General features: G+C 33.8%; 1 protein-coding gene across 1 annotated transcript; it reads left to right on the forward strand.

Annotated features, from left to right (window-relative positions):
* Nucleotides 1-3794: 3794 nt before the first annotated feature.
* Nucleotides 3795-23963, forward strand: LOC124541921 (homeobox protein Nkx-3.1-like). Its single transcript, XM_047119857.1, has 4 exons — nt 3795-3954; nt 21710-22246; nt 22744-22951; nt 23461-23963. The coding sequence occupies exons 1-4, from the start codon at nt 3867-3869 to the stop codon at nt 23606-23608; spliced, it is 981 nt and encodes a 326-aa protein (XP_046975813.1). The 5' UTR covers nt 3795-3866; the 3' UTR covers nt 23609-23963.
* The last annotated feature ends 332 nt before the right edge of the window (nt 23964-24295 follow it).

The following is a 24295-nucleotide window of genomic DNA, read 5'->3' on the forward strand; positions in this document are numbered from 1 at the left end:
TTCAACAGTTTAAGATAACTTTATCAAATTAATGAGGGAATTCGTAAATATTATTAATAACTTCTTTGGATGTTGTTAATCCAAGCAGGTATTGACGATGTAATATTTTCTCTTGATTTATTAGTAGTCATTTCTCATTTAAAAATATATATAAACTCATATAGAGCCTCAGGGCTGTTCCCGCCTCAAATACGTCCCTGTACTGCGGTGTTGGAGGAGCTGCCTTACGCCGAGGGTTGCGACTTTTAATATAATCTTCCTTAGCATAAGTATCGTTGTCGCGGAGTTCACATTCGACGGCTGTATTACACGTATTAGCTTAATGGCTTATCTTAGGCTATACTAATATTATAAAATTAAAGTAACTCCCAACAATAACTGTCAACTGAGCTGAGCTAAGCCGAGCTAAAAACTAGTAATAAATACAGAGTAATGTAACCATGTACCTAATGGTGTAGAGGTAGCCGGGTTAAACATTGAGTTAAAATGCAAAATAGAACACAAGCAATACTAAAAAACATAATATGTAGAAATAGGTATGTACATACCTTATATTTGAAAAATGTAAAAAAAAATTGTTGTTTCACTAAATCAGCTCTTGACTGTTGCCTAAATTGTCTATATGGCTATGCTGCCGTATTATAGGTAAAAGTCGACTATGCATTGGAAAAACAAAAAAGGCTCATTACTAATACTAAAAAAATATTACTAAGTTGAGCGAGACTGGCGGCTAACAGCCAGTAACGATATAAAATGACGCGTTTCTCCTGAACCTATTACATAGTAATCAATTGTGAATGTGTTTATTTCCTCGCCCTTATAATCTGATTGGATGACACAATCCACACGGGAGCAAAGAGTTCAGGTACAAGAAGAATGACTTAACAGTCTTTTGCGAGGCACGGTAGTGTAAAAACTACAAATTTCCTAAATCCGGGCTACTTCTGAAAACTTTTCAATTGAAAAGTAATAAATTGTTTAGGGATCTGATGTTTGATTATAGGTCTAGTAACCCACACTTGTAATCAAGCTTCTTCGCTAGCGAGGCAATAATTTACCGTCGTTAGATAGTGTAATGATTTGAAATTTGTTCTGTGAAAGTAAAATAAGCTTCTCAGTCTGAGTAGAATTTCAGGTAGAGTATCACATTACATACAATAAAAGAAAGTCGTTTACCACTGTCCTCATGTATGCTAAGATCATAAAAATATTAACGGATTATGATGCGCTTTTTTTAATATGTAGAGTGATTTAAAAGGAAGGTTTTTGTATATAATACATGGACAATATAGTAAAGAAACACAGATAATTTTAGAAGTTTCTAAGGAGATGTTGTAAATAAACAAATTCGGTAGTAAGTATATTTGATATATAACAATATTGCACCCGTGCGAAGCCGGGGCGGATCGCTGCTATTAGGTATATCATTTTTATCGTAAATGCAAAATATTATTATTTGTATTCGAAATCTAGTAAAAGAGATACTAGTGAGTGAGTTTTTTTGTCGGTTCTTCTTGGTAGAATCTGCCTTTCGAGCCGATAGTAGCTTTACTTTTATAGTTCTATAAAATGACAATTCAAAAGTGCTTGTAAAACCCTACTTGAATTAATTCATTTTCAAAATAATAGTGGCTAATTGCATTGCTTTAAAACCAAATTTTAAGATTTAATCAAAATAAAAATTAAGACACAATGCTATTTTGTTACAAATATACATGTATTTATATACTTAAATATTCTTTAACGCGGTACAATACGCCCCACATTAATAATAATTAGTGGCAATTAAAGTTAACTATAATTCTCTTATTTACTCTCTCTTTAAACTCGTCAAAGATTTATATAATATATACAGTTCGCTTCGTTCTTGTAGACGTTTTGGATTTTCAATTTGCTAAAAAATATTTTTGCTGTATGTTATAATTTTGACAGCGATCGCTTTTAAGACATAAAAACACCTTATTATAATATAATATTTTACATTTTACAATACTATTATACAATGTACTAATTGAAACTGAAAACGGAAACTCAAACACATAAAGAAACATGCCTGTTTATAACCTTAGTATGAAATATAGCCCGTTTTTCTTAAAGTACACAACTTTTAGGGTGTGTTGTACGTTTAACATACAATCGTCGAATATATTACCAAATCAAAATATAATAAATAGATAAATATGAGACAACATCACATACATTACTCTGATCCCAATGTAAGTAGCTAAAGCACTTGTGTTATGGAAAATCAGAAGTAACGAAGGTACCACAAACACCCAGACCCAAGACAACATAGAAAACTTAGGATAATCTACATCGACTCAGCCGGGAATCAAACTTAGCACCTCGGAGTGGCATACCCATGAAAACCGGTGTACGCACCACTCGACCACGGAGGTCGTAATACATATATAAATTTAATTTGTTATGATATTAACTACCTAATCTTAATTGTAATAAATATGAACTATCCATGAGAACGTTGATTCATGTCCATTGTTTCTATAGATGCAATGTTTCACCCTCCAAAGTGGAACATAATAGTACTGAGCATTGCTTTTTGGAGGTACAATGTGTGATGAGTGGTCGGTACTTCAAAAGGTGTTCAAATTTGACCGACAATGATGACCCACAATTTACTTTTACCTATTCACTTTTTTATGAAGAGACTTTTATTTGACTAATTACAGCGAAGTTTGACAAGTCAATAAATTAAAAATATAATCTTAAGAATGGCCTCAGGCCTGCTCATTTTAACTTAACGGGAAGAGAATTGTATTGGTTTGTTGTCAATGAGGGTTTGTTGACAACCATGAGGCAGATTTTCATCCGACATGACTTATGAGCACGAGATGATTAAATAATATAAATTAAGCACACGAAAATTCGGAACAGCTTGCTCAGGTTTTCTGCTGTTAATATTCATGTGCTCCATTTAGTAGGTTACTTGGACTTCATTTATATGAAGATGTATTTTATTAACAGCTGGAAAGTAGGGTAAAAATACGTATCCCCGCTACTAAATAATCTAAAATCTTAAGAGCCCACTTGAATACATTGTAATTTTTGTCAGTAAAAATTAAATAAAAGAATAGACGCGTCAAATCAATAGCATCCCTCAATCATACAAAGATTCCGTACTTCCGTTACGAGTAAGGCCGCAGCTATCCCATTGCGAACGAGTCCGCCACTCGACACGCAACTATCAATTTAATTGGGGATCCGCAGGCAGCCTCTTTACCTCGCTTAACTTTTCGATTTACATTCAAAACGGTCTTTTAAAAACCAACTCAATAACTACGGGATAAACCCTCGATTCAATGCGTACTTTACAAATCATTTGCCTGGAAAACTTTGTAGCTCGACCGCCATTGGTGGCGCCGGCGGGGGCGGAGACTGTAACCCCGCCCGGTGGGAGCTGCGCATGCTAAACGCGTTTTAAACCCCGTTTAAGCGGTGTTTTGGCTGAAAACCACAAGAAAATGTATGTAACGTCGGTTAGGGGCAGGGCGTTGTTAAATGAAAAGATTTTCCCGCTTGAGCGATTTGAACATGGCTGACAGTCATCTCGGATGCGCGGGAAAGTGCAGCTGTCATTATTTGCGCGTTTTTCGAATGACATACTGTGAATCGATCGATTACTCGATTGGATTTTGCATCTTTTAAATTCATTTATTGAGTCGAACTAAGGAATTAAATATTAATTAACTATTTGTAACATTAAGGGCAAAATATTTCAGTGTTACTATTGATAAATAAGCATATTAACATTCTAGAGTTTTTTTTAAGTGCGACTTTTTGGTTAAGTTTTTTTTTTTAAAGCTTCTCTGATTTAGTAAGCGCTATGTGACACAAAGAAGGAGTAAATGGAATCGAGGATGCAGGACAGCCACAAGTCTTTCCTAATTAAGGATCTCCTGGGCGACGTGTTGAGGCCAGGCGTCGGTGTCACAGGTACATATTTATATTGAGTTAACTTAGTTTATTATTGTTTTAGTAATTTTTTTGATATATTATGTTAGATTATAAAATACATATATACACAACGCGAACGCGTGTTGGGTATGTTTGTATATATATTGTATGTATTTATATTGTGATTTTTTTCGTAACATTTTTGAAAATAAACTTTTCTGTGCGCGTTGATGGCACATCACAAAATCGAAGTTGTAAAGGTTTTTTATATCTATTTTGTATAAGTTTTGAATGTAACAATGTTTAAGTTTTCTCTTTCGCTTTTAATATAACTGTAAACAAATATTTACAATTAAATATTCTGTATTTTGACGCGTAAAAATATTATTATTAAAAGAATCAATAGCTCAGTGGTTTACGGGCTGCCTAGCGATGTAAAAATTCGTAGGATCGATCCTTACCCCGCGTTTTATTGTCTTCCACGCTCCTAATACAACTGATAAGCTTATTAGGTGGTCGACGTCTCAATAATAAAAAAACTAGGAATAGTAGTCATTCCTTAATTTTGAGAATTCTATTCTTTTAAAAAAAAGTGATACCGTAATCTGATACGGTATAAAAATGATACCGTGCGGGTCGGTGGATAAGTGGAAGATTTTCATCCAGGTTTCATGATGAGCATGAGTTGACTTATAAACACAGATTAAGAATACGAATCACTCAATGGTGTATACGCGGTTTGAACCCGGAATTCGGTTTAGTTTCTTATGTTCTAGCCATTGTTGCACGTCAGTCTCCTCAATAAATGGTATTTTATAGAACTATTTTATGTATATATTTAAACAATAACTACGTTACTGCCGGCCTCGTTGATCCAGTGGATAGATAAGAGTAGAAAAGTTAGGCTGATAAGTTACTGCGTTTATCGAAAAATCTCAGTAGCAGCCTGGAGTCTGAAAGTGAGAGAATGTACACTCTCGTCTCTCAGAAAGCACTTAAAGCCGTTGATGGTAATTTTTTCGGTTGTGTAGAATTCGCCGTCCTATCATATTATGATAGTGCACTTGCTTAGACACACACTTGTGTAGGTACTACAACATTATGTTCAGTGAAAATAAATAAATTAATAAATATGAGACAACATCACATACATTACTCTGATCCCGATGTAAGTCGCTGAAGCACTTGTGTTATAGACATCAGAAGTAACGAAGGTACCACAAACACCCAGACCCAAGAAAACATAGAAAACTAATGGTAATCTAGATCGACTCGGCCGGGAATCGAACCCGGGACCTCAGAGTAGCGTACCCATGAAAACCGGTGTACACACCACTCGACCATGGAGGTCGTTAAAGTCGAGTTAGCTACTTCTTTAACACGCGCTCTCGGTCAAGACACTAGTAAATATATATTAGAGATAATTGATTTACACGGGTATACGACTTCATTTGTTATTAATGTTGAGTTGTAATCAATTGAGATGTTAATTGCAAAAAATATAAGATGGTCACGTGTTTTGTTACTCAGCCGACTGGTGGAAGTATGAAGATTTGCTGGTGTATCTGTCAGAGTATGTTCCTTTGCGGAGTGAGGTACTTGATCGTTTAGATGGCTATCCATGTGAATCTGTGACATATATAGAATATAATATATTTTTTTAGTGATGAGTATGAAGTCATAAAGTTTACGAAATTAACTAACTTGAAGAAATTCATACTGTGAAATAAGTTAAAAATTAAGGCGCAAATACTACAAACTTATCCAGTCGGCGAGGTCTGTGTGATACCTTACTAAACATTAAGTTATAAGCGAATATTTTCCTACCGACACTGCACGAATATTTTACACGTTTATTCAAATATCTTAACGCGAATCTAACGAACGCGATCTGTGATGTTACGTGTAACTCACTTCCTGAAAATCTCACTCGTGAAATGTCTTACGGTGAAGCGCTAGTTTGATACATAAATCCTTTATATTTCAAAATTTAAGCCCACAATGTATGTCAAATCAAATCAACTCAAAATAAAATTTATTCAAGTAGGCTTTTGCAAGCACTTTTGAATCGTCATTTTACAATTAAGTGAAGCTACCACCGGTTCGGAAAGTAGGTTCTACTGAGAAGAACCAGCAAGAAACTCAGTAGTTAAGTACTCTTTTTTAACATTTTAAATGTTGCTTACATTGTCACATTTTACTTTAAATATAAACTGTTATACCTGTTAAAGATACATGTATTCGTGCTTAGAAAGCGTTCGGATCAAAAACGTATATATACATATTTCAAAGTACTTTTTACCTACAATCACTTATATGATACACATCGTTGGGCAGTAAAGTCATTGGGCAGTTCAAGGCAGTAGTATTATCAAGAAACTCTTAATCCAGGATATATAGGTGCGTTGTCGATGGTAATAAGGTCTTTGACCATCGGGGATAGAGGAGTACGTGGGAATATTTGATGCAACCGAGTGCTTTTTGTGCCTAACGCGGGGCTGATTTTGTTATTATGAATAATGAACTATTCTACTGTCATAACGAAGGGAACCATTTATTTCGATGACTTAATACGTACCTAATATAAATAGACTAGCGACCTGTCCTGGCTTCGCACGGGTAAAATACTGATAGCAAATATACTACAAGAGATGCTACGACATCAGATTAGAAACTTTCAATATCATCAGTGTTTCTTTAATATATTGTATCTTTAATGTATTATATACAAAACCTTCCTCTCGAATCAAACTATCTATTAAAAAAATCGCATCAAATATCTTCCGTAATTTTAAAGATCTAAGCATACATATCAAATCAAATCAAAATAAACTTTATTTAAGTGGGCTTTTACAAGCGCTTTGGAATCGTCATTTAACAATTAAGTGAAGCAAGAAACTCAGTATTTACTCTTTTTCAACATTTAAAAAAATACAGTCATGTTAGTTAATACAATTATTTAAATTAATATATCCTGCCTATTAATTCCACGCTTTTTATCATCTACAAAATCTTTTATATATCTTTTATATATCGAATAAATAGAGTACAGGTATCGGTAAACGACTTTGTTTTATAATATGTAAATGATATGATCGCTACGAGGCAAACGTAACACCTCTTAATTGATCGTTATTATTAAAATAATTTATGAATAAAGGTAACAAATAAATAATAATTCGTAATAAAATAAGTTAATTTTCTTTTCATTATGACAATATACATTAGTGAAATGTATAGCGCATACTATGCACACCAAGCACACTAGGAAGTAGAAAGTAACTACGGAAGGATGTACTGATGATGAAGAGGGAAGGTGACATGGCGTTAGTCGTCAAGACATACTAGTCGGTCTAACATTATTTTTTAATTATTTCCCCGTAAATGTGCCAATTAATAAACAAATCTTTTTTTTTAATATACATAAAATTGACGTTGTTTACATTGTATTGAAATCGTTTATCTCATCGATATTCTAATGAATGAAAAAAGATACATTTTTTGTGCGTTGTCCCTAAAATTGTTATTTTAATACTGTCTGCATTATAAAATTAAGAATAAAATTAAGATTATCCCCCTTAAATTTTTAAAACTAGTCATTTAATGCGCAATTACATTATCAAACGATATTATTTCCAGCAGCATTTATTGGAAGTCTTCCATCGTTATTATACAAAAAAACAACAAGACTGCCTATCAACACTAAGCATTATAACCAAAGAAGCTGGAATGCTAAAGGAGTTGCTGAAATTGGACTTCAGTGAATTGTCGTCAAAATCAAAATAAACTTTATTCAAGTTTTCAACACTTTAAAAAATACAATCATATTAGTTAAATACAATTATATATGTATGTATGTAATGTATCCTGCCTGGAAATCAACAGGTATTAATTTCAAGCTTTTTTATCATCTACAAAATCTTGTATCGAATAATATGCCTTTTTTACCAATGTATTTTTTATAAACGATTTGAATTTACGAAACGGCAAAGTTAAAAATGTCTGCCGAATTTTATTATAGAAACGGATACCTTGCCCCATGAAAGATTTATTGACTTTGCTGATTCGGAAACTTGGCGTCAAAAAGAGCATTCGAGCTTTTTTTGTTAATAATAATAATAAATAATTTATTAACATAAGATTTAACAACATTAAATGCTTAAATATATATACAAATATGAACTAAAACTAATTACTGTATAAATCTTGACCGCGTGGAATGGTGGCAAGAATGCTAGCAGCATTTCCCCGTTGAATCGCAATTCCGATCCTCTGGGCAAAAAACGAACCAGCCCTCCTGTCACCAGTAGAGGCAATGAGGCGAGGTGTTATACTTTTGATGAAGCTTTTTGCACCGCTACTCCAAGGGCCAAGCGTTTTGACAGCAGACATTTTTGTTAATGCTATAATTTCGAACATTCTGCATTTTTAATGCAAAAATCTTAAAATAAAAGACTGAAAATAAAATGTTCAATTTATTTTGGGAAAACAATCAGGGGGTTAGAAACCCAAGGGCGCCTGACTTCTAAATCTTGCTCTGATTTGCAATGTATATATTCATATATATTATTCCAATCTAAAAGTTTAGATTGTGCGTTGATTGTCAGTCTATCAGAACATTGGATCAGTAGGTATATACATACGGCTATGTACTGAAAATTGATCAAATTCAAAGTTTTACCATGCACAAAAATTAGCAGGATAACTCGAGCTCGACTCGAATGGTCTGGATGCCTGCATGAGTTATTTCAAATCAATCTACGAGCGCCCAAAACGAGCTCTGAAACGGTCGATGACTTATAAATATATATTTAATAATCTGTATTACAAAATGGAAAACTAATTGATAAAATAGGGCAAACATTAAACGCAACATTGTGACATCTGAATAGCATAATGCATCATACATACACCGTACTCCAAATGTATCGCTGTATCGTGAGCAAATTATTCGCTGATATTTTCCTAACAATAGGAAAATAGCGATGACATATTTCTATCTTGTATGCATACTGTTTTTTTAAACTGGGACAAAATGCAAAGCAAAAGTTGAGATGATGCTGTTCGTTCATAGTAATCGGAGATTGCGATTTCAAATCGAGTTAGTAATTAATGAGTCGGGCGATATTCCGACTTAAGTGTACCTGCTAATCAGCATTGGAGCATTGTCATGGAATAAGTTTTAAGACTGCTTCTTCTGAGGCGAAGATTTAAAAGCTTTCATCAGCCTGGTTGTTTCCATAGTCAATTTTTATCATCCTTTGACAAGCATTCGTGAATCATCATATTACATTTTCAAATTAATTATAAAGATTTCAGAAAGTTTATTGAGTTGAACCGGCAAGAAACTCATGAGTTTCTGTTTTTCCAATTTACGCACTTATTATATATATCATAGTGTATAAAATATATGTATATAGTAATGAAATAAAATAATCAATTATTTAGACACGTTAGTGTACGGTATTCGAGGTTCTGTGAACTTTAGTTTCCCTTAAGGACATCTGAAAAAGGACACGTGAATCCCTCTCCTCACAATCACCCAGTGTTTTCCTACTTTTTCGTACAAGAAAACATCTTCGTCTTCTAGTAGACCATGACGATTCTACAGAGGGATGTTTAGGCCGTCCACGGTAATTTCATGCGTCATATACACGACTGTTCAGATTGACCTCTCTATGTTGCATGTCGAGTTATAGAGAGAGAGAGAAAGAGTTGCAGGACATCATACATAATATATCTCAGAATCTCCAAAATTGTGACCTGTTATTACTTGTGTAAGGTGAAAGATGACTCGTCGCTGTCGTCTCTTCAGGCTTCGAAGTAGTTTGTCGTTGGATCTGTGACAAAGTTGATTGATCAACTAGATCAGATTTTTTTATAAAAAACATCAATGCTTGAGAATTTCGTAATGAATATTATTAAAAAAAAAACATATTATTTTGTCTTAGATCCAAAAACACTGGATGCTAATAATGCGCTGTATTAAACACCGCTTTCTTGGACTGGGAGGCGGGGCCACGAAATGAAAAGATAAATTAAGCATTTGAAACATTTAATGGCTTTACTTGAACAAACTTTGATATGTAAGCTTCGGATACTCTAATTTTTACCTACTTGAAGGCTACTTGTTGATGGCTGGATTTTTAATAATTTATTATATTATATATTATTTTTTTTAATATTTTATAATTTTTAAGAAATTTATAATTTTAACCGAAGATTATTTGGTAAGGTAAGGTAAGGTGGATTTTGGTAAAGTGTTTATGTTTTGTAGGGGCGTGTCACCATATCACTGCTTGTACCGACGCACCTGTTGTGCTAAAGACAGCTGAAACGAAGAAGTGCAAATATTACTTATTTTAACGTGTTGATTGTTTATAATTTATTTTGTGCGGTGGTGGAAGGAAATTGTATAGATATCAACGAGTGTCGGATGATTATATACCATCTACAATAAAATAAATAGCTCGAAAACTTATTTCAGCAGTTGGACATTACCGGGCTTTACATTACAAAAAATAAGATTTAATTTATCTGAATGAAACTAAAGTAAAAACTGAAGAATAAATTAATGCGACGAATTTAAATTTCTCATACCGAGAGCCCTAAACCGAAGTGATGCTTGTTACGAGATTATCATACAGAAACAGCTAGTTGGCGTTCTTACTATTGTAAATTATATGAAAAATTCATTGAGCTAATTAAAACTACGAGTCGAAATTAGGTTTTAATGTATTCACCCACATGGCAAGGACTAAGGGTTTTCATACTTGCAAATTACCTGCTTATTAGCGGCGCGGGCGGCGCTCACTTGAGCACGTATGGGTAACGTTACGACGTAGGACCCTTTTTAATTCTATAACAACGAGCATTATCAGCGCCTGAGACCTTTCGTTCCTAATTAATGTTTGCTGAGCTTTTAAGGCGATTGTCGTTAGTGTTTGCCGAGGCTGAACCGGTGCACACTTTGTTGTGTTCTTTTCATAGGGTTCCGTGTTATCAGTTAAAAACTAACTTACATATAGCGACTTACAGATACCAAGGACAAGGTTTTTTCAGTAACTTCGAGTTTAAATCGACTTGCCCGTACAAACTTGTCGTAGAGTTTATTTACAATATTTTAATCAATTAATTTAATCAGTTTAATATACATTTTGACATTATTCAGTGGTACGACTTACGACAACTACTACTACTAATACTACTAATAGATACGACTACGTCAATGCTTTGTGAAAGTCTGTATGTGTAGACATCCTTAATAAATTCATTGATCACATATTTTATCGCGAAACAGGACTACACAGTACTGTAGTGTTCCGGTTTGAATGGTAAGAGTCAGTGCAGACAGGGGGCTTTAAATCCTATTATCATTATCGTATCAGAAATGAGGCGATCCGTCAGAGAAGCTGAAGTGGTAGTGGGCTGGCCAAATTTGTCACAGAACCGATAACCGTTGGGGAAAACGTGTTCTAGAGTGGAGACCGCGTCTCGGCAAACGTAGTGTAAGACGACCTCGGCCACGGTGGAGTGACGATTTACACAAGACGGCTGGCAGGAGCTACATGCGAGTAGCCAAGAACGATCACAGTGGCGTGCAATTGGAGAGGCCTATGTCCAGCAATGGACGAAAATGGGCTGATTGATTGATATCATAAGCGATATAGGGTATGGTTAATATTTCTTAAATTGCCGATATCCATGGACGGTGAAGACCATTAACCATCAGGTGATTTTTAGTTCATCTATTTAAATGATACAAGATGACATTTAAAACTAAATTTAACCGATTTGCACCAACTTTAAAGATCCACGAGTTCGAACAGATGAGGCTTCTTGATTTGTTTTAAACGAATGCTATCATATTTTAATGTTGTTACATTTAAATAAATCATTTAAAATTGTTAGAATGTGCTAGTCTGTACCTAATTTATTTTTGTTTAATAAATAAACAATAAAAATGAAATAGAAAAAAAAAAAATATTTTAGTGGTAACAATAGAATATACTCGAGCAAGCAACGTCACGAGTCAGTTATACTAGCTGTGTGTGTGTAATGTAGGTACATATATGCACACGAACGCTCTTAGAGAAGTGTTCGGACCCTTATTTCTTTTAAGAGCAGTAACTTCTCCAATAACAAGTTCGTGACCACTCGCAGTTCACGTTTTACGACCAAAGTATTTCAAATATATAGATTCTCCTTTAAAAAATCACATATATAAAAATTTTAATATCTTATATTAATAACATCCGCAGTATTCATATATTTATATATACAAACCAATGTCAATATATGTAAAACTGTTCCGTTACTGAGTGACTGACAGACAACGCACAGCCTAAACCACTGGACCTAGAGACTTGAAATTTGGCACATGTCTGCCTTAAGTGTCCTAGTGGTGCACTAAGAAGGGATTTTTCAAAATTTCGACAGGATACAGAATAAATGGGATATATATTTTCAAACCAAAGTAGCTCTATCTCCGCAACTATAATTATTAGGGGTTTCAAATTTAGCATGCATGTAGGTTATAACAACAACTAAAAACTATTTTTAGGATATTTCAGAAACCCTAGGGATAGGGAATAAATAGTACTTGTATATTATAAAACAAAGACCCGCCTCTGCGGGACTGCTTGTTTGACATAAAACTAAAAACTACCAAATAGATGTCATGAACATCAGTATTCACCCGTGGATGGACTGACTGAAGACGGTTAAGCTTGGTAAATTTTATATAAATTTAGCGGTAGGTGGAAAAATCACGCTGCGTCCGAGTTTCACTGTTCGCCACACGAATCAATACGATATGATATGAGTATATTATGATATGGGTGTATTAAGATGACCCTTATTATGTCCCTTAGAAGTTGGGATAGCTATTGATAATGAGTCAATTTCAGCTTTTGCTTGAAAATTATCCGCACCGATTTATTAACTGATTACGATGACGTCATAAGGGATGTAATATCATCTTCTGATATCGCTCTAGTCTTTAAATAATTTGTCTTGTGTAATATATATAACAAATACCTTATGATAATATTCGATTTGATTTGATGTTATACTTAAATCATACTCTTTTTTGGCATACTTAAAGTGGCGAATACGTCAACGTATTAAAAAATGCCCCAAAAAAAAGAAATAATATAATAGCTTGCTAAGTTAGAAAACGACATTTACAACATGATTACCTGTTGACTTCCAAGCAGGATATATTAATTTTAATAATTGTATTTAACTAATATGATTTTTTTTTAAGTTAAAAAAGAATAGGTAACTACTGAGTTTCTTGCCGGTTCTTCTCGGTAGAATCTACTTTCCGAACCGGTGGTAGCTTCACTTAATTGTAAAATGACGATTCAAAAGTGCTGAATAAAGTTTATTTTGATTTGATTTGATTTTATATATCCTTCATATATATATATTAGTATTGGAGACATTATTATATAAAACCCGACGGGTCAATAACTTATAGGCAATATCGGCCAAACGTTGCCTTTTCAAACACTTCTTTACGAATTATTAAACCACAGTGACCCTGCTGTCATTAACAATGGCGATGTAAGGAACGATTACTTTTTCTTACAGCACTATTATAGATAGTTAGACTTACCATCGGGTAGCCTATTTGCAAAGTATTCTATAAAATATAACATTTTTTTGCGTAAACTTATACTATCTTTAAGATCGTGGAATAAATTAAAACATGGGTTTTTGTAAATCCTAAACATACAATTTTTTCCTAAAGTCATATCTGCTTCGTATTGAGGATGAGTCCATTCAATACAGTTGTTACTTGTCATGGCATAGTGTAGTGTTAGGCAACATCTACGGCGTAGCGCATGCGCGTAGGTATATACTATATAACGTATTCAGTTTAACACACTGGCACACTCGGAGGTATATAACGGTAACTTAAATCGCTTCTAATATTATTAAATCATTTTTTCTAATAACGAACTTAGGATTATGTTATTTTCTTTAACCATAAAAACACTATGTATTTTAATTATTGTAGACGTTTTTAAGGGGTATGATACTATAACGTATGATTTTGATCTATCTCATAGAGATCCGCCAGCGTTTGCAATTTAGGCGAAAAAAATGTTCTTATTTATGACGAAATATTAGAAACATCCGAAATGATTAGTGTTTCTGTACTATATTACGCATGTATAGTATTATACACATAAACCTTGAGTCACTCTATATATTTAAAAAAATCACATCAAAGTTCGTTGCGTAGCTTCAAAGATATAAGCAGAAAAAGGGGCAGATACACAGTGGCAGACAATTCTTGCCGTTTCTTATCGTTGGAGGCTGCTTTCCGAAACAGTGGTAGTGATTTCATATTAACGATTCGAAAACGCTTCATTGTGTGAAATTTACTTGAATAAAATATATTACATTTGAAATCAAATATGGAAGCTTCTTTTTATCCAGCTTTATTATTATTATTATTTACTTTATAATTGTTTCGTAAATTCATCATTAGAAAAAATTAAGTCTGCCTCGTAAGCAAGTGGTTAGCTTATAAGATCCCGATATTCAACAAACTTGGTATAAACTGATCAAACATTATTACGTTTTTCAGTAAAGATATTCTCTGTAACAGTCAAGAGTATAAAAGTAGGCGGTGTTTATATTTCCGCCCCATCAGTATACGAGTGCAAGGGAACAGAAAATATTATATTAGTGTTTGTGATATATTGTAACTGTAGCTAATTATAGATAAACTCTGTTCAAATGCTGTCGTCGTTTGTTATGACATAATTATCATCAAATGAATAAACGAATCTACCCGAAGTATTAACAAAATATTAAGGTTTTATGCTCTCCTGTAATATTAGTCCATTTTATATTAATTTCAATGTACTTCAAAGCATCACCAGGACCCTGCCTTAAATTTGAAACCTAATCTAAGTCTAAAAGACGTTCGTTCAATGAGAACGTATCTTGGTTCACAGTTTATAAATTGTATATTTAAGTAACATATACAAAATAACAAAAAGATAGGGCAACATTTTTTGAAAAATTAAAAGGTAGATTTGAGTTTACTATTACTATAATTATACCTTTTATTGATCTTATGGTTGGTGACCTGATGTACTGACACTGGCTTTGAAAGAAGTTAGCCGAACCCTCGTGATGGCAGTTACATGCGGAAATACGTGGAGCAAATATCTGTATCTGATACCGAATTGAAACACTTGAATCTAACCCAGTCTGCTGACTGGTTGGTCGATACAAGATTCGGAATTTACTACCCATTTGTAAAGTTTGTTTTATTAAAAAGTTTATTTATTGTCTTAAATACCAAGATGTTGATTTGATGCCTTGCCTATTTGATTCAGAGAGTAGGTAATGAGAGCCATTAGTCCCAGTTTATAAAATTGCTACCATTTTGATTTAGTAATCTGAACATAAAATAAAATTGGAGTGACTGTTTCTAATATTAAAATAGCCGCTATTTACTATATGCATATGTACATATAACAAATGTATAGTACGTATAACATTTTTTACATGTTTTTGTATGTCTGTTTGTTCCGGCTAATCTCTGGAACAGCTGGACCGATTTTGACAAGACTCACTGGCAGATAGTTGATGTATTAAATAGAAACTTAGGCTAAGTTTATTTTAGAATTATGTATAAAATAATAATAAAGTAACGCTGCATTGTTTAAAACAGTCCGTACAGCGCGCAACCCACGCGCATGTAACCACACCGCCTTCACTTCGGATGCCTCCCATCAACAAATTAAAATTACAAAAGCTGTCTAATACTATATTAATAAGTTAGGTATAGTAAAATGTATGAACTAAACAATACTTTATTTATTAAATTTAAAAGAATTGATAAGAATGTCATGGTATCATAATAAAATGCAATAATAATCATTAATAAAGTTTTCACTGGACTCGGTTGCGAGAATTTGACAGTGTAATTATATAAGATCTCGATGTCTAAGGTTAATTTAGTGATTTATAATTTGACTCTAAGTGGCTCGTATTATGAAATCTGTATGAGTCGTTTATAATTTTCGATTGATCCCGTAAATATATAATATAATTAAATAATAAGTAATATATTTCAACGAAAATAAATGTTCAACATAATAATAATTTAATCGTGTCTATGGTCGATTCTAAAAGAAAGAAAAGACGAATAATTAACTTTTGACATCGAAGAGATGCGACATCGGAGGTCGATAGCTTGAATAATCTATGGTATTCATTATTGGGTTAAATAAATACTGAAATTGACGAAATTCCCAATAAGGTATGACTATATAGTTAAATGGAGTTTCATATTATATTAATAATTAATTATTAGCTGTTTGTAGCTGTAGTGGAGAATATAGTTTAAGTTAATCAATCAGTAATATAATAAATATATTCCTTCGTCGATTTAAATAATCTACACATTATTCTCCAATTTGTAATTACTATACGATGCATATGCTCTCGAGATCAGCGTGTCGCCACTCAGTAACGCACGCGCCACACACGCGCCGATTACGCGCCCACGCGCACACGCGCCCACCAATTGACGTTTCTGTCGATTGATTGTCTATTACAAAACTTACTCTATTGACTTTGACCATAGACCATTTGTTATTTTCTTTCGTCTGATTAGATGCACTTAGTGTTTTTTATACTTTTGTTAGTAGCGTGTTTTCAATTAACTAAAAACATATTCGCAGTTAAGTGTAGACTTATATGTATAACTAGCGATCAATATTCACTTGGAATTATGTATATAACTAAAGATCTTTTCACAAGAGGTTGCTTTCCTAAGCGGTGGTAGCATTTAATTACAGATGATTCAAAAACGCTTCACTGTGAACTTTTATTTAATAAAATTGTATTGATATTTTTATTTTATTTTTGTCTTTATTTTACCCAATATGGAATTAATCAGTTGTTATTCTTTGGTTGATTAAGTTAATCAGTGAGTTATTATTGTAAATGTGCAGAGGCGTACAAGTTGCGGTATACATTTCTTCTCCTTTTTGATTAAGCGAAAAGAAACTCCAGGATTTGAACCTTAAATTATATTATTTAACAGCAATATGAGGTACTTTTAGTTTTTGTAAAGTAACTAAGTATATCCTTATCCTTTGAGTCGAGATGGCCCAGTGGTTAGAACGCGTGCATCTTAACCGATGATTGTGGGTTCAAACCCAGGCAAGCACCGCTGATTCATGTGCTTAATTGTCTTTATAATTCATCTCGTGCTCAGCGGTGAAGGAAAACATCGTGAGGAAACCTGCATGAGTCTAATTTCATAGAAATTCTGCCACATGTGCATTCCACCAACCCGCATTGGAACAGCGTAGTGGAATATGTTCCAAACCTTCTCCTCAAAGGGAGAGGAGGCCTTTAGCCCAGCAGTGGGAATTTACAGGCTGTTGTTGTTGTTGTTTTGTCGCTTGAGAAACGCAGAGAATGCAAAGATCAGGTTTTTCTGTATAAAATTATAAATAACTAAATCGATGTACTTCGAATCGTAATCGTAATCGAATCAATGTACTTAGTTAACAACATTAATATCAAATGTCCACATACCTCTGTCCGTTCAAAATATACTTTTTTTTCCCTATATGTAAAACTAACTATTCCAAAAGTCGAGTTTTGATAAGAACATGTGCTAATTATAATAAATATTATAGTAATGTGGATGTATTTAAATCAAATCTGTTTAAGTTCTTACGAGTCATAAAAAAAACAATATAAATCATTAATATTATTTGGTGCTTATTGTTTCTTTTGGTTATCTTTTTGTTAATCTTGGATTTCATGTCTGATAACCTTATTTCATATAATTTAATAATATGTAACTTCTATTACTTGTCTTTTGGTTAACTTCACGTGTTTAATGCAACAATGGAAACTTTGTTGGCATTTGTTAGAATTATTTTGTTATTTATCGTATGTATTATACTATGCTTTATGTTTCGCTGAAATAAATAAAAGTAAAGTTACAGCCTGTAAATTTCCCACTGCTGGGATAAGGCATCCTCTTCCATTAAGTAGAGGGTATGGAACATATTCCACCACGCTGTTCCAATTCCAAAATACATAAATAAAATAAAATTTCAAAACCCGATAAACTCATAATATAGAGTTTATCAGTTTATAGGGGCGGAGTTCAGACCACGTTGAAATCTCTTCTCTTTATTTTCAGGAGACTGTAATATCGATATGACCTCGTATATGTTGATACACGTGGATCGTAGATGACAAAAGCGAATCGGATACCTAGGACTTTTCAATTGCTTATTTTTCTTTATAAGTCTTCTTTATTGAAGAATCTGATTAATGATATTGTTTAATCGGAATAGGTATGTGACCACCACTTACATTAAAGGCCAGTTACTCTTTTCATCCTACAATATCTAAGTAAACGGCTCATTAAACAGCTAATTATGAGATCTGAATTATCCTTAGTGTCAATAAATGCCTTTTACATGTTCTAAGAAGAAGAAGACTGCTTTAAATAACAGAAATAAAATTCACAGACTGTACGTGTTGTCACACTCATCATACATTCTAGCAAGAGGTTAGTCAATATTTAAAACAGTTCCAATGGGCCACCTGATGGTAAGTGATCACCCATAGACAATAACGCTGTAAGAAATATTAACTATTCCTTACATCGCCAATGTGCCACCAAGCTTGGGAACTAAGATGATATGTCCCTTGTGCCTGTAGTTACACCGGCTAAAACTATCGAAAATGGCATCCACTTACCATCACGTGATTCATTTGCCAAACTATATATTTGAGATAAAATAAAACTACTTACTATATTCTATTTCATAGTCTCTTTCTCAAAGTCTCAAAGTTTCGATTTTGGTTTGTACGGAAATTATTAATTATCTTATATTTTATTTAACAAAAATAATGTATTAAAGTTTCAAGACTATATAGGTAAGTTATAGAATCTGGTATTTTTATAAGAGTATCAAGATTCTCGCACAGTACAATACAATGGGTGTCGATACATCGCCGCGGGGTCCTCGCTAATTTGTCGCACTGTTTAGAAGCATCCCTTACGAGCGGGGGTCTTGAGTACGATCGGTTGTCGTAACAAGCAACATCATTGTTTAACTCAACTCACCGTTTGATTGTTATCCTTTGTCAATGAGTAGAATTTTACAAATATATTTTGAGGTACAATAAATTAGGATTGTTTATTTACCAAGATTTTAACATATTTTCTTTTTTGATTTAATTTTGCGTGTAACGATGGGACCGACATATAGTCTGCCTATAAAGACCCCTTAAAATACAAGAATAAAAAAAATAGATTTGAACAGTATTCCAATACCAAATTTTTACTTTCCCATGTATTTTTACTTTCCTATGTAATTTCTGCGAGATCTTAATTAATTTTCTATGAAGAATCTTTTATTATTTCGTCAATTACACGTAGGTTATTCACCCTTTAACGATCTAGCTCGATAAACTAAATAATCAAAAGTGAAGTAAATCATCTGAACAGACATTCAATCAAAACATAATTCAACAATAATTTGCTACTAAAATTCGTCCAATCTGATCCGGTCTTTACGAACCGTAAAAATATACAGGTAAAGGTGCATCCACACAGGAAATATTCATATAGTTTTAGTTAATGCTTAAGATAGATAAACTTGCTTTTCTTTTTTATAATAATAGCAATATTAATTTAAAAACGGATGACGTGTTTGGTTCGTATTAATAGTGACGATTTTGTCATAGCATAAGGTATGGAATTTAAGAGTCTCATAGGCGACCCAATTTTTTAGACACTTGTTCGAGAAAATGTGTCATTCTGAAATTAACAAGAAACCTAATAAATCTTAAGCAAAGATTGCGGTTTCAAACCTAGACAAGCACCGCAGTATTCATACTGTTTGTATTTCATGGATCAGTTTTTAATACATATGTCCACCAAAGCAATTTCAGAATATCGTGGTAGAGCTCCAAAACTTCTACTCGGGTTGCGAGAAAACCTGAGCCTACATTTAGAGACTGTTATCATAGCCTAACTTGAAACAGAAACCTTTTCTAATATATTATTATTATTACCTTGGCCGACAGGTGTTCAAGCTCAGGAGTGTGGAATCTGCATATATTGTCTTGTGCTATTAGATATATTAGTTAGTTTGTAAGTAATGTGTCCACACTTAATTTTAGTGTGTAGTGAAGATTTTTTTTCTAAAGATTAAAATCATAATCTATGACAGTTAAAAAAACAAAAATATTCTAATTGCGAAATGTGACCGAGAATAATGTCGCGGGAACCCCGCCGCGATTCGAATTGCAAATGCATCGCTCATTCCGCCGCCCTTACTCATTTTAAACGAAAAATAGCAACAGATTTGACCTTTGCTTTAAATAAACATTTATTTTTAGACAGCTTCGAGAGGGTACCGTACTTTTTAGGAATTTTCACCACTTTAATGAATATTGAGATAAAGAGTTTCATCATTGTTAAATGTTTGTCTAACTTTGACAGATGACAGCTGAAATGGACATTACCAGAGCTGATTATCCATGGTATAGAATACATGTACATCTTATCATTAATGTTGTGGATTCAATTCCGTTGATATTAAACTATAGACATTGTAACTGTCTATACTGTTTACACATTGGCGCAACAAGTCGCAATATGCTAAAAATCTTCTTTATAATACAAATTTTAAGATTTTCTTTTTAAAAAGTCATATGTGTTTTACCCGTGGGACAATCATAGACTAAAAGACAGTTGGTACTACGACGAAATTCATGATTTTTCTACGGTCAAAAATATATCGATATGAAAGGAAAATTAAGTGGCGGCAAACCAGACGAATAAAAATGTTTTTAAAGTAATGACATGACTTTTTTTATATAATTAATTTGAATTTTGGGTTGACCACTTGTAATGAGAGGGCTGTTGCCTGTCTTTATAAAATATAAAAAATGTAAACAAAATTGTTGCAGGTATAAAATGAGATAAACCTTAATCCCTAAAAGTAGAACTCCAGCGGATATAAAGTTACCGAACACTGAACAGATATTAATTAAAGAAGTTTTGTCTGTTTCCGCCTCTGTAGTTTTCCCAACAACCGCTATAAAAGCAAAATGATAAAGGTCCATAACGATGTTTTGGTTGGAGGAATCCATGCGAAAACGTTAAGATGTTCTCGACGTCCCCCGGCGGAGGATCGTTCGCTAAAACATATTTATGCAGAAATTATAACGAGAGAAACACTCAAATTCCGACCTCTTCACCTTCTGCAAAATAACGAGTAATCGGCAACCGCTACGCCATTACGCGAGCCGTACGAATGTTTAGCCGTGGAACCATGAAAAGCGACCCGCTGTGAATGGTGAATGCCCACTCTCCACCATTTTCATGCAAATTAAAAGACACAAACGCAGGCATAGACAAGATTCCCGCGCGCGCTAAAACACACCATTCAAAAACGTATTCAATTGCTCGAGAGCGAAACGGAACGCCCCGAGGCATTAATTAGAGCAGAAACTCGTGTCTATGGCCGTTCCTTTTTTAAAACTGACGTCTTTATGTGGCCCCGCTTTTGTGCACCATCCGTTTGTGCGCGAGAAAGTGTCAAGTCTTAGTTTCGAGCGATGCTTACCGTTTGTTGTCTTTGGTTTGCAGTATCGGTGCGGTTATCTTTTTTTATAATTATACAAATATTCTTTTTTCTGTATATTTCAGTTTTGAATTGCTCTCATTAACATTCTGGAAATATATTTAAGATTTATTTTTTGTTTTGTTCAGGTACCGCTCAAGAGGTTGAAGACATTACTAACAATAGGTATGATTCAACGATATCGCACAATCCTGACGAATCGGATCTCGATGACGACATATCTGTCGGTGACAATCGTTCCGAAACATCTACACCGAAAAAGATTCACGTATCATATGGCAATGATTCTGAAGGTTATGAAAGGAAGGCAGATTGCCAGAAAAGAACCGAATCCGAAAATGATCGTTCAACTCCAATAGAATATAATACTAATCGAATACCAAATTCGGAGTATTCATCTCCGTTCAAAGATGATGAACATGAATATGAAAGGCCAGAAGATTCTGTGAAGCTCTATGAAGGATCTCTCTTCCAGCTTTATAGACCGGACAGAGAAAGTGCAAAGGAGGGTGAAAATGGTTTCGAAATGGCGGGGTCTATATCGGACAGTATCTACGGGAGATCTATGGATCTTACGAAGAACTCATTCCAGTCACAACTGCTGGCTGGGTTTGCGGCGTCCGTGATGGCGGGCAGTTCACAGCGTGACGCTCAAGATTCCTCTGGTAATTTGTGTATTTTTTTCAAATGTCTTTTTTTACTGTTAACGTATCTTGACTGCAAGGATCACCTTTCGTTTTGTATTTATTCACACTAATCATGCATATTTATTATCATTCGATATTCGAAATAATTGAATATAATGTATCTACATTGATTCAAAAGATAGGAAAAATTATCATATATAATAATTATGACGTGTGTTGTCTTTGGAAGTATGAACTTATAATTTATACATATATAAACGTGTCAAAGGCGTTGTTGTGTGCGTATTTTTTTTATTACCATAATGTATTACTACTCCATTTACGGTTTTTTTAAGAACGTTTTCTATTTACGAATACAAATGTTATTAAATTGCACAATATAATAGTAATAAAGCAGATACACGTAGGTACACGTTATACATACAGGGAATTATAGTTTAAAATATACATGCAAATTAATTAAATTTCGTAGAGTAGTTAAAATTCCACTAATGGGTAAGATCACTTTTCTCTAGATCGTCAATCCTCAGGGCGGAGCGGGAGTACTCCTAACTCGGGACGGAAACCTCGTCGCCGACGCACCGCGTTCACACACGCGCAACTCGCGTATTTGGAACGCAAGTTTCGATGTCAGAAGTACCTGAGCGTCGCCGATCGCGGAGATGTGGCTGATGCCCTCAACTTGAGCGAGACGCAAGTCAAGACATGGTATCAGAATAGGAGGTAAGTTTAAACAGGTGTAGATTATTTATAATAAAGCAACGGGTTCAATAGTGGAACTTTAAGTATGCAGAGTATGCCGGATTCTGCAGAATTCTATTTTATTTCGATTTGATAAAATCAAGATAAAAAAGATATTAAATTGTTTACCATGTACTAAAAAAACTTAAAAAATATTTGACTTTCTGTCACAAACTTAATTGAATATCTCTTTTTTTTCTTATATTTGATTGAAATTTTTTTATGTCTTAACTAATGTTACCCATGTCATGTCAATAACATGGAAGATTTTTTTTAAAAAGTCCAATTCTCCAAATTCAAATTCACCACCACTAAGTGGCTCTTTTTTCAAATCTCTAACATTAGAGCATGTTGAATTTATTCGCAATAGAATTTCACTGTCTGATTATAAGAAAGAGATTGTGACGGGACCTATAACTATAAATAAAAAAAAAAAAATAAAATAACGCTTTGTCTTTCTGAATTATCTATTTTAGAACTTTTTTTTATAGAACCAAATGGAAACGTCAAAATCAACTCCGACTCGAGCAGCTCCGAGCGCAAGCGGCGACAGGCGAAAGGGAGCTATCAGCACACGCGCTGCCTCTCGCTTGCGCGCTCCTCCCTCCCTATCCCGCATACATGCACTGCCATTTGTAAAAGCGAGACAAAAGCTTGCTTTGAAATTATATATGCACGCAATCATGTAAATAATAATTAGGATCACATAAGTATAGATGAAGTTAACTATGAAGTAGCACATGTACAGGCAAACTTGACGTGACTTAAGTTGATAGTTTTACTTCTTTAAAATGTATACCAGGCCATTAATGAAATTGTTATTAAGCCCTTGTTAAGCAGAGTTCACACTTAAGACAAATTCGCAACTCTTGCGTTGTATAATTGTAAACATATATCAAGTAGGCGGTAAACATAAAAGCAATACGTGGTTAATGTTTAATACAATTGTAAGTATAGTACGACACAACTTAGATGTAGCATCGGCAAATTCAATTAAACCGATTACTGCCGATTTATACAACCAATATAAATAGCTCCCTATCGCGCCATTCGACGCTATTCGTCGCTATAGATTCTCGCGTCAGTTCAACCCGAGAAAGCAAGTGCATGTATATCGACGTGTCAAATTGACAAATATTAGGTCATATGATATTACAAGCTATTACGTTTGTGTAAAGATCATAATCACATAAGAAATAAATATTGAGAATTTGAGATAGCGTACTTAATTCGGATGTGATCGTTTTTATGAATTTTGTGTCGTACTATACATAAATTGCCAAATATTTTAGTGGAATCGTATCACATCGAATTGTAAATATTAAG

The sequence above is a fragment of the Vanessa cardui genome, chromosome 2 (genome assembly GCF_905220365.1).
Source record: "Vanessa cardui chromosome 2, ilVanCard2.1, whole genome shotgun sequence".
NCBI classification, from domain to species: Eukaryota; Metazoa; Arthropoda; class Insecta; order Lepidoptera; family Nymphalidae; genus Vanessa; species Vanessa cardui.

What these genes read in the sequence shown, in the direction of transcription:
- LOC124541921 (XM_047119857.1), top strand. Translation starts at nt 3,867, where the DNA reads ATGGAATCGAGGATGCAGGACAGCCACAAGTCTTTCCTAATTAAGGAT. An exon ending in GCCAGGCGTCGGTGTCACAG is followed by an intron (nt 3,955 to 21,709) that starts GTACATATTTAT and finishes TGTTTTGTTCAG; the next exon opens with GTACCGCTCAAGAGGTTGAA. An exon ending in TGACGCTCAAGATTCCTCTG is followed by an intron (nt 22,247 to 22,743) that starts GTAATTTGTGTA and finishes ACTTTTCTCTAG; the next exon opens with ATCGTCAATCCTCAGGGCGG.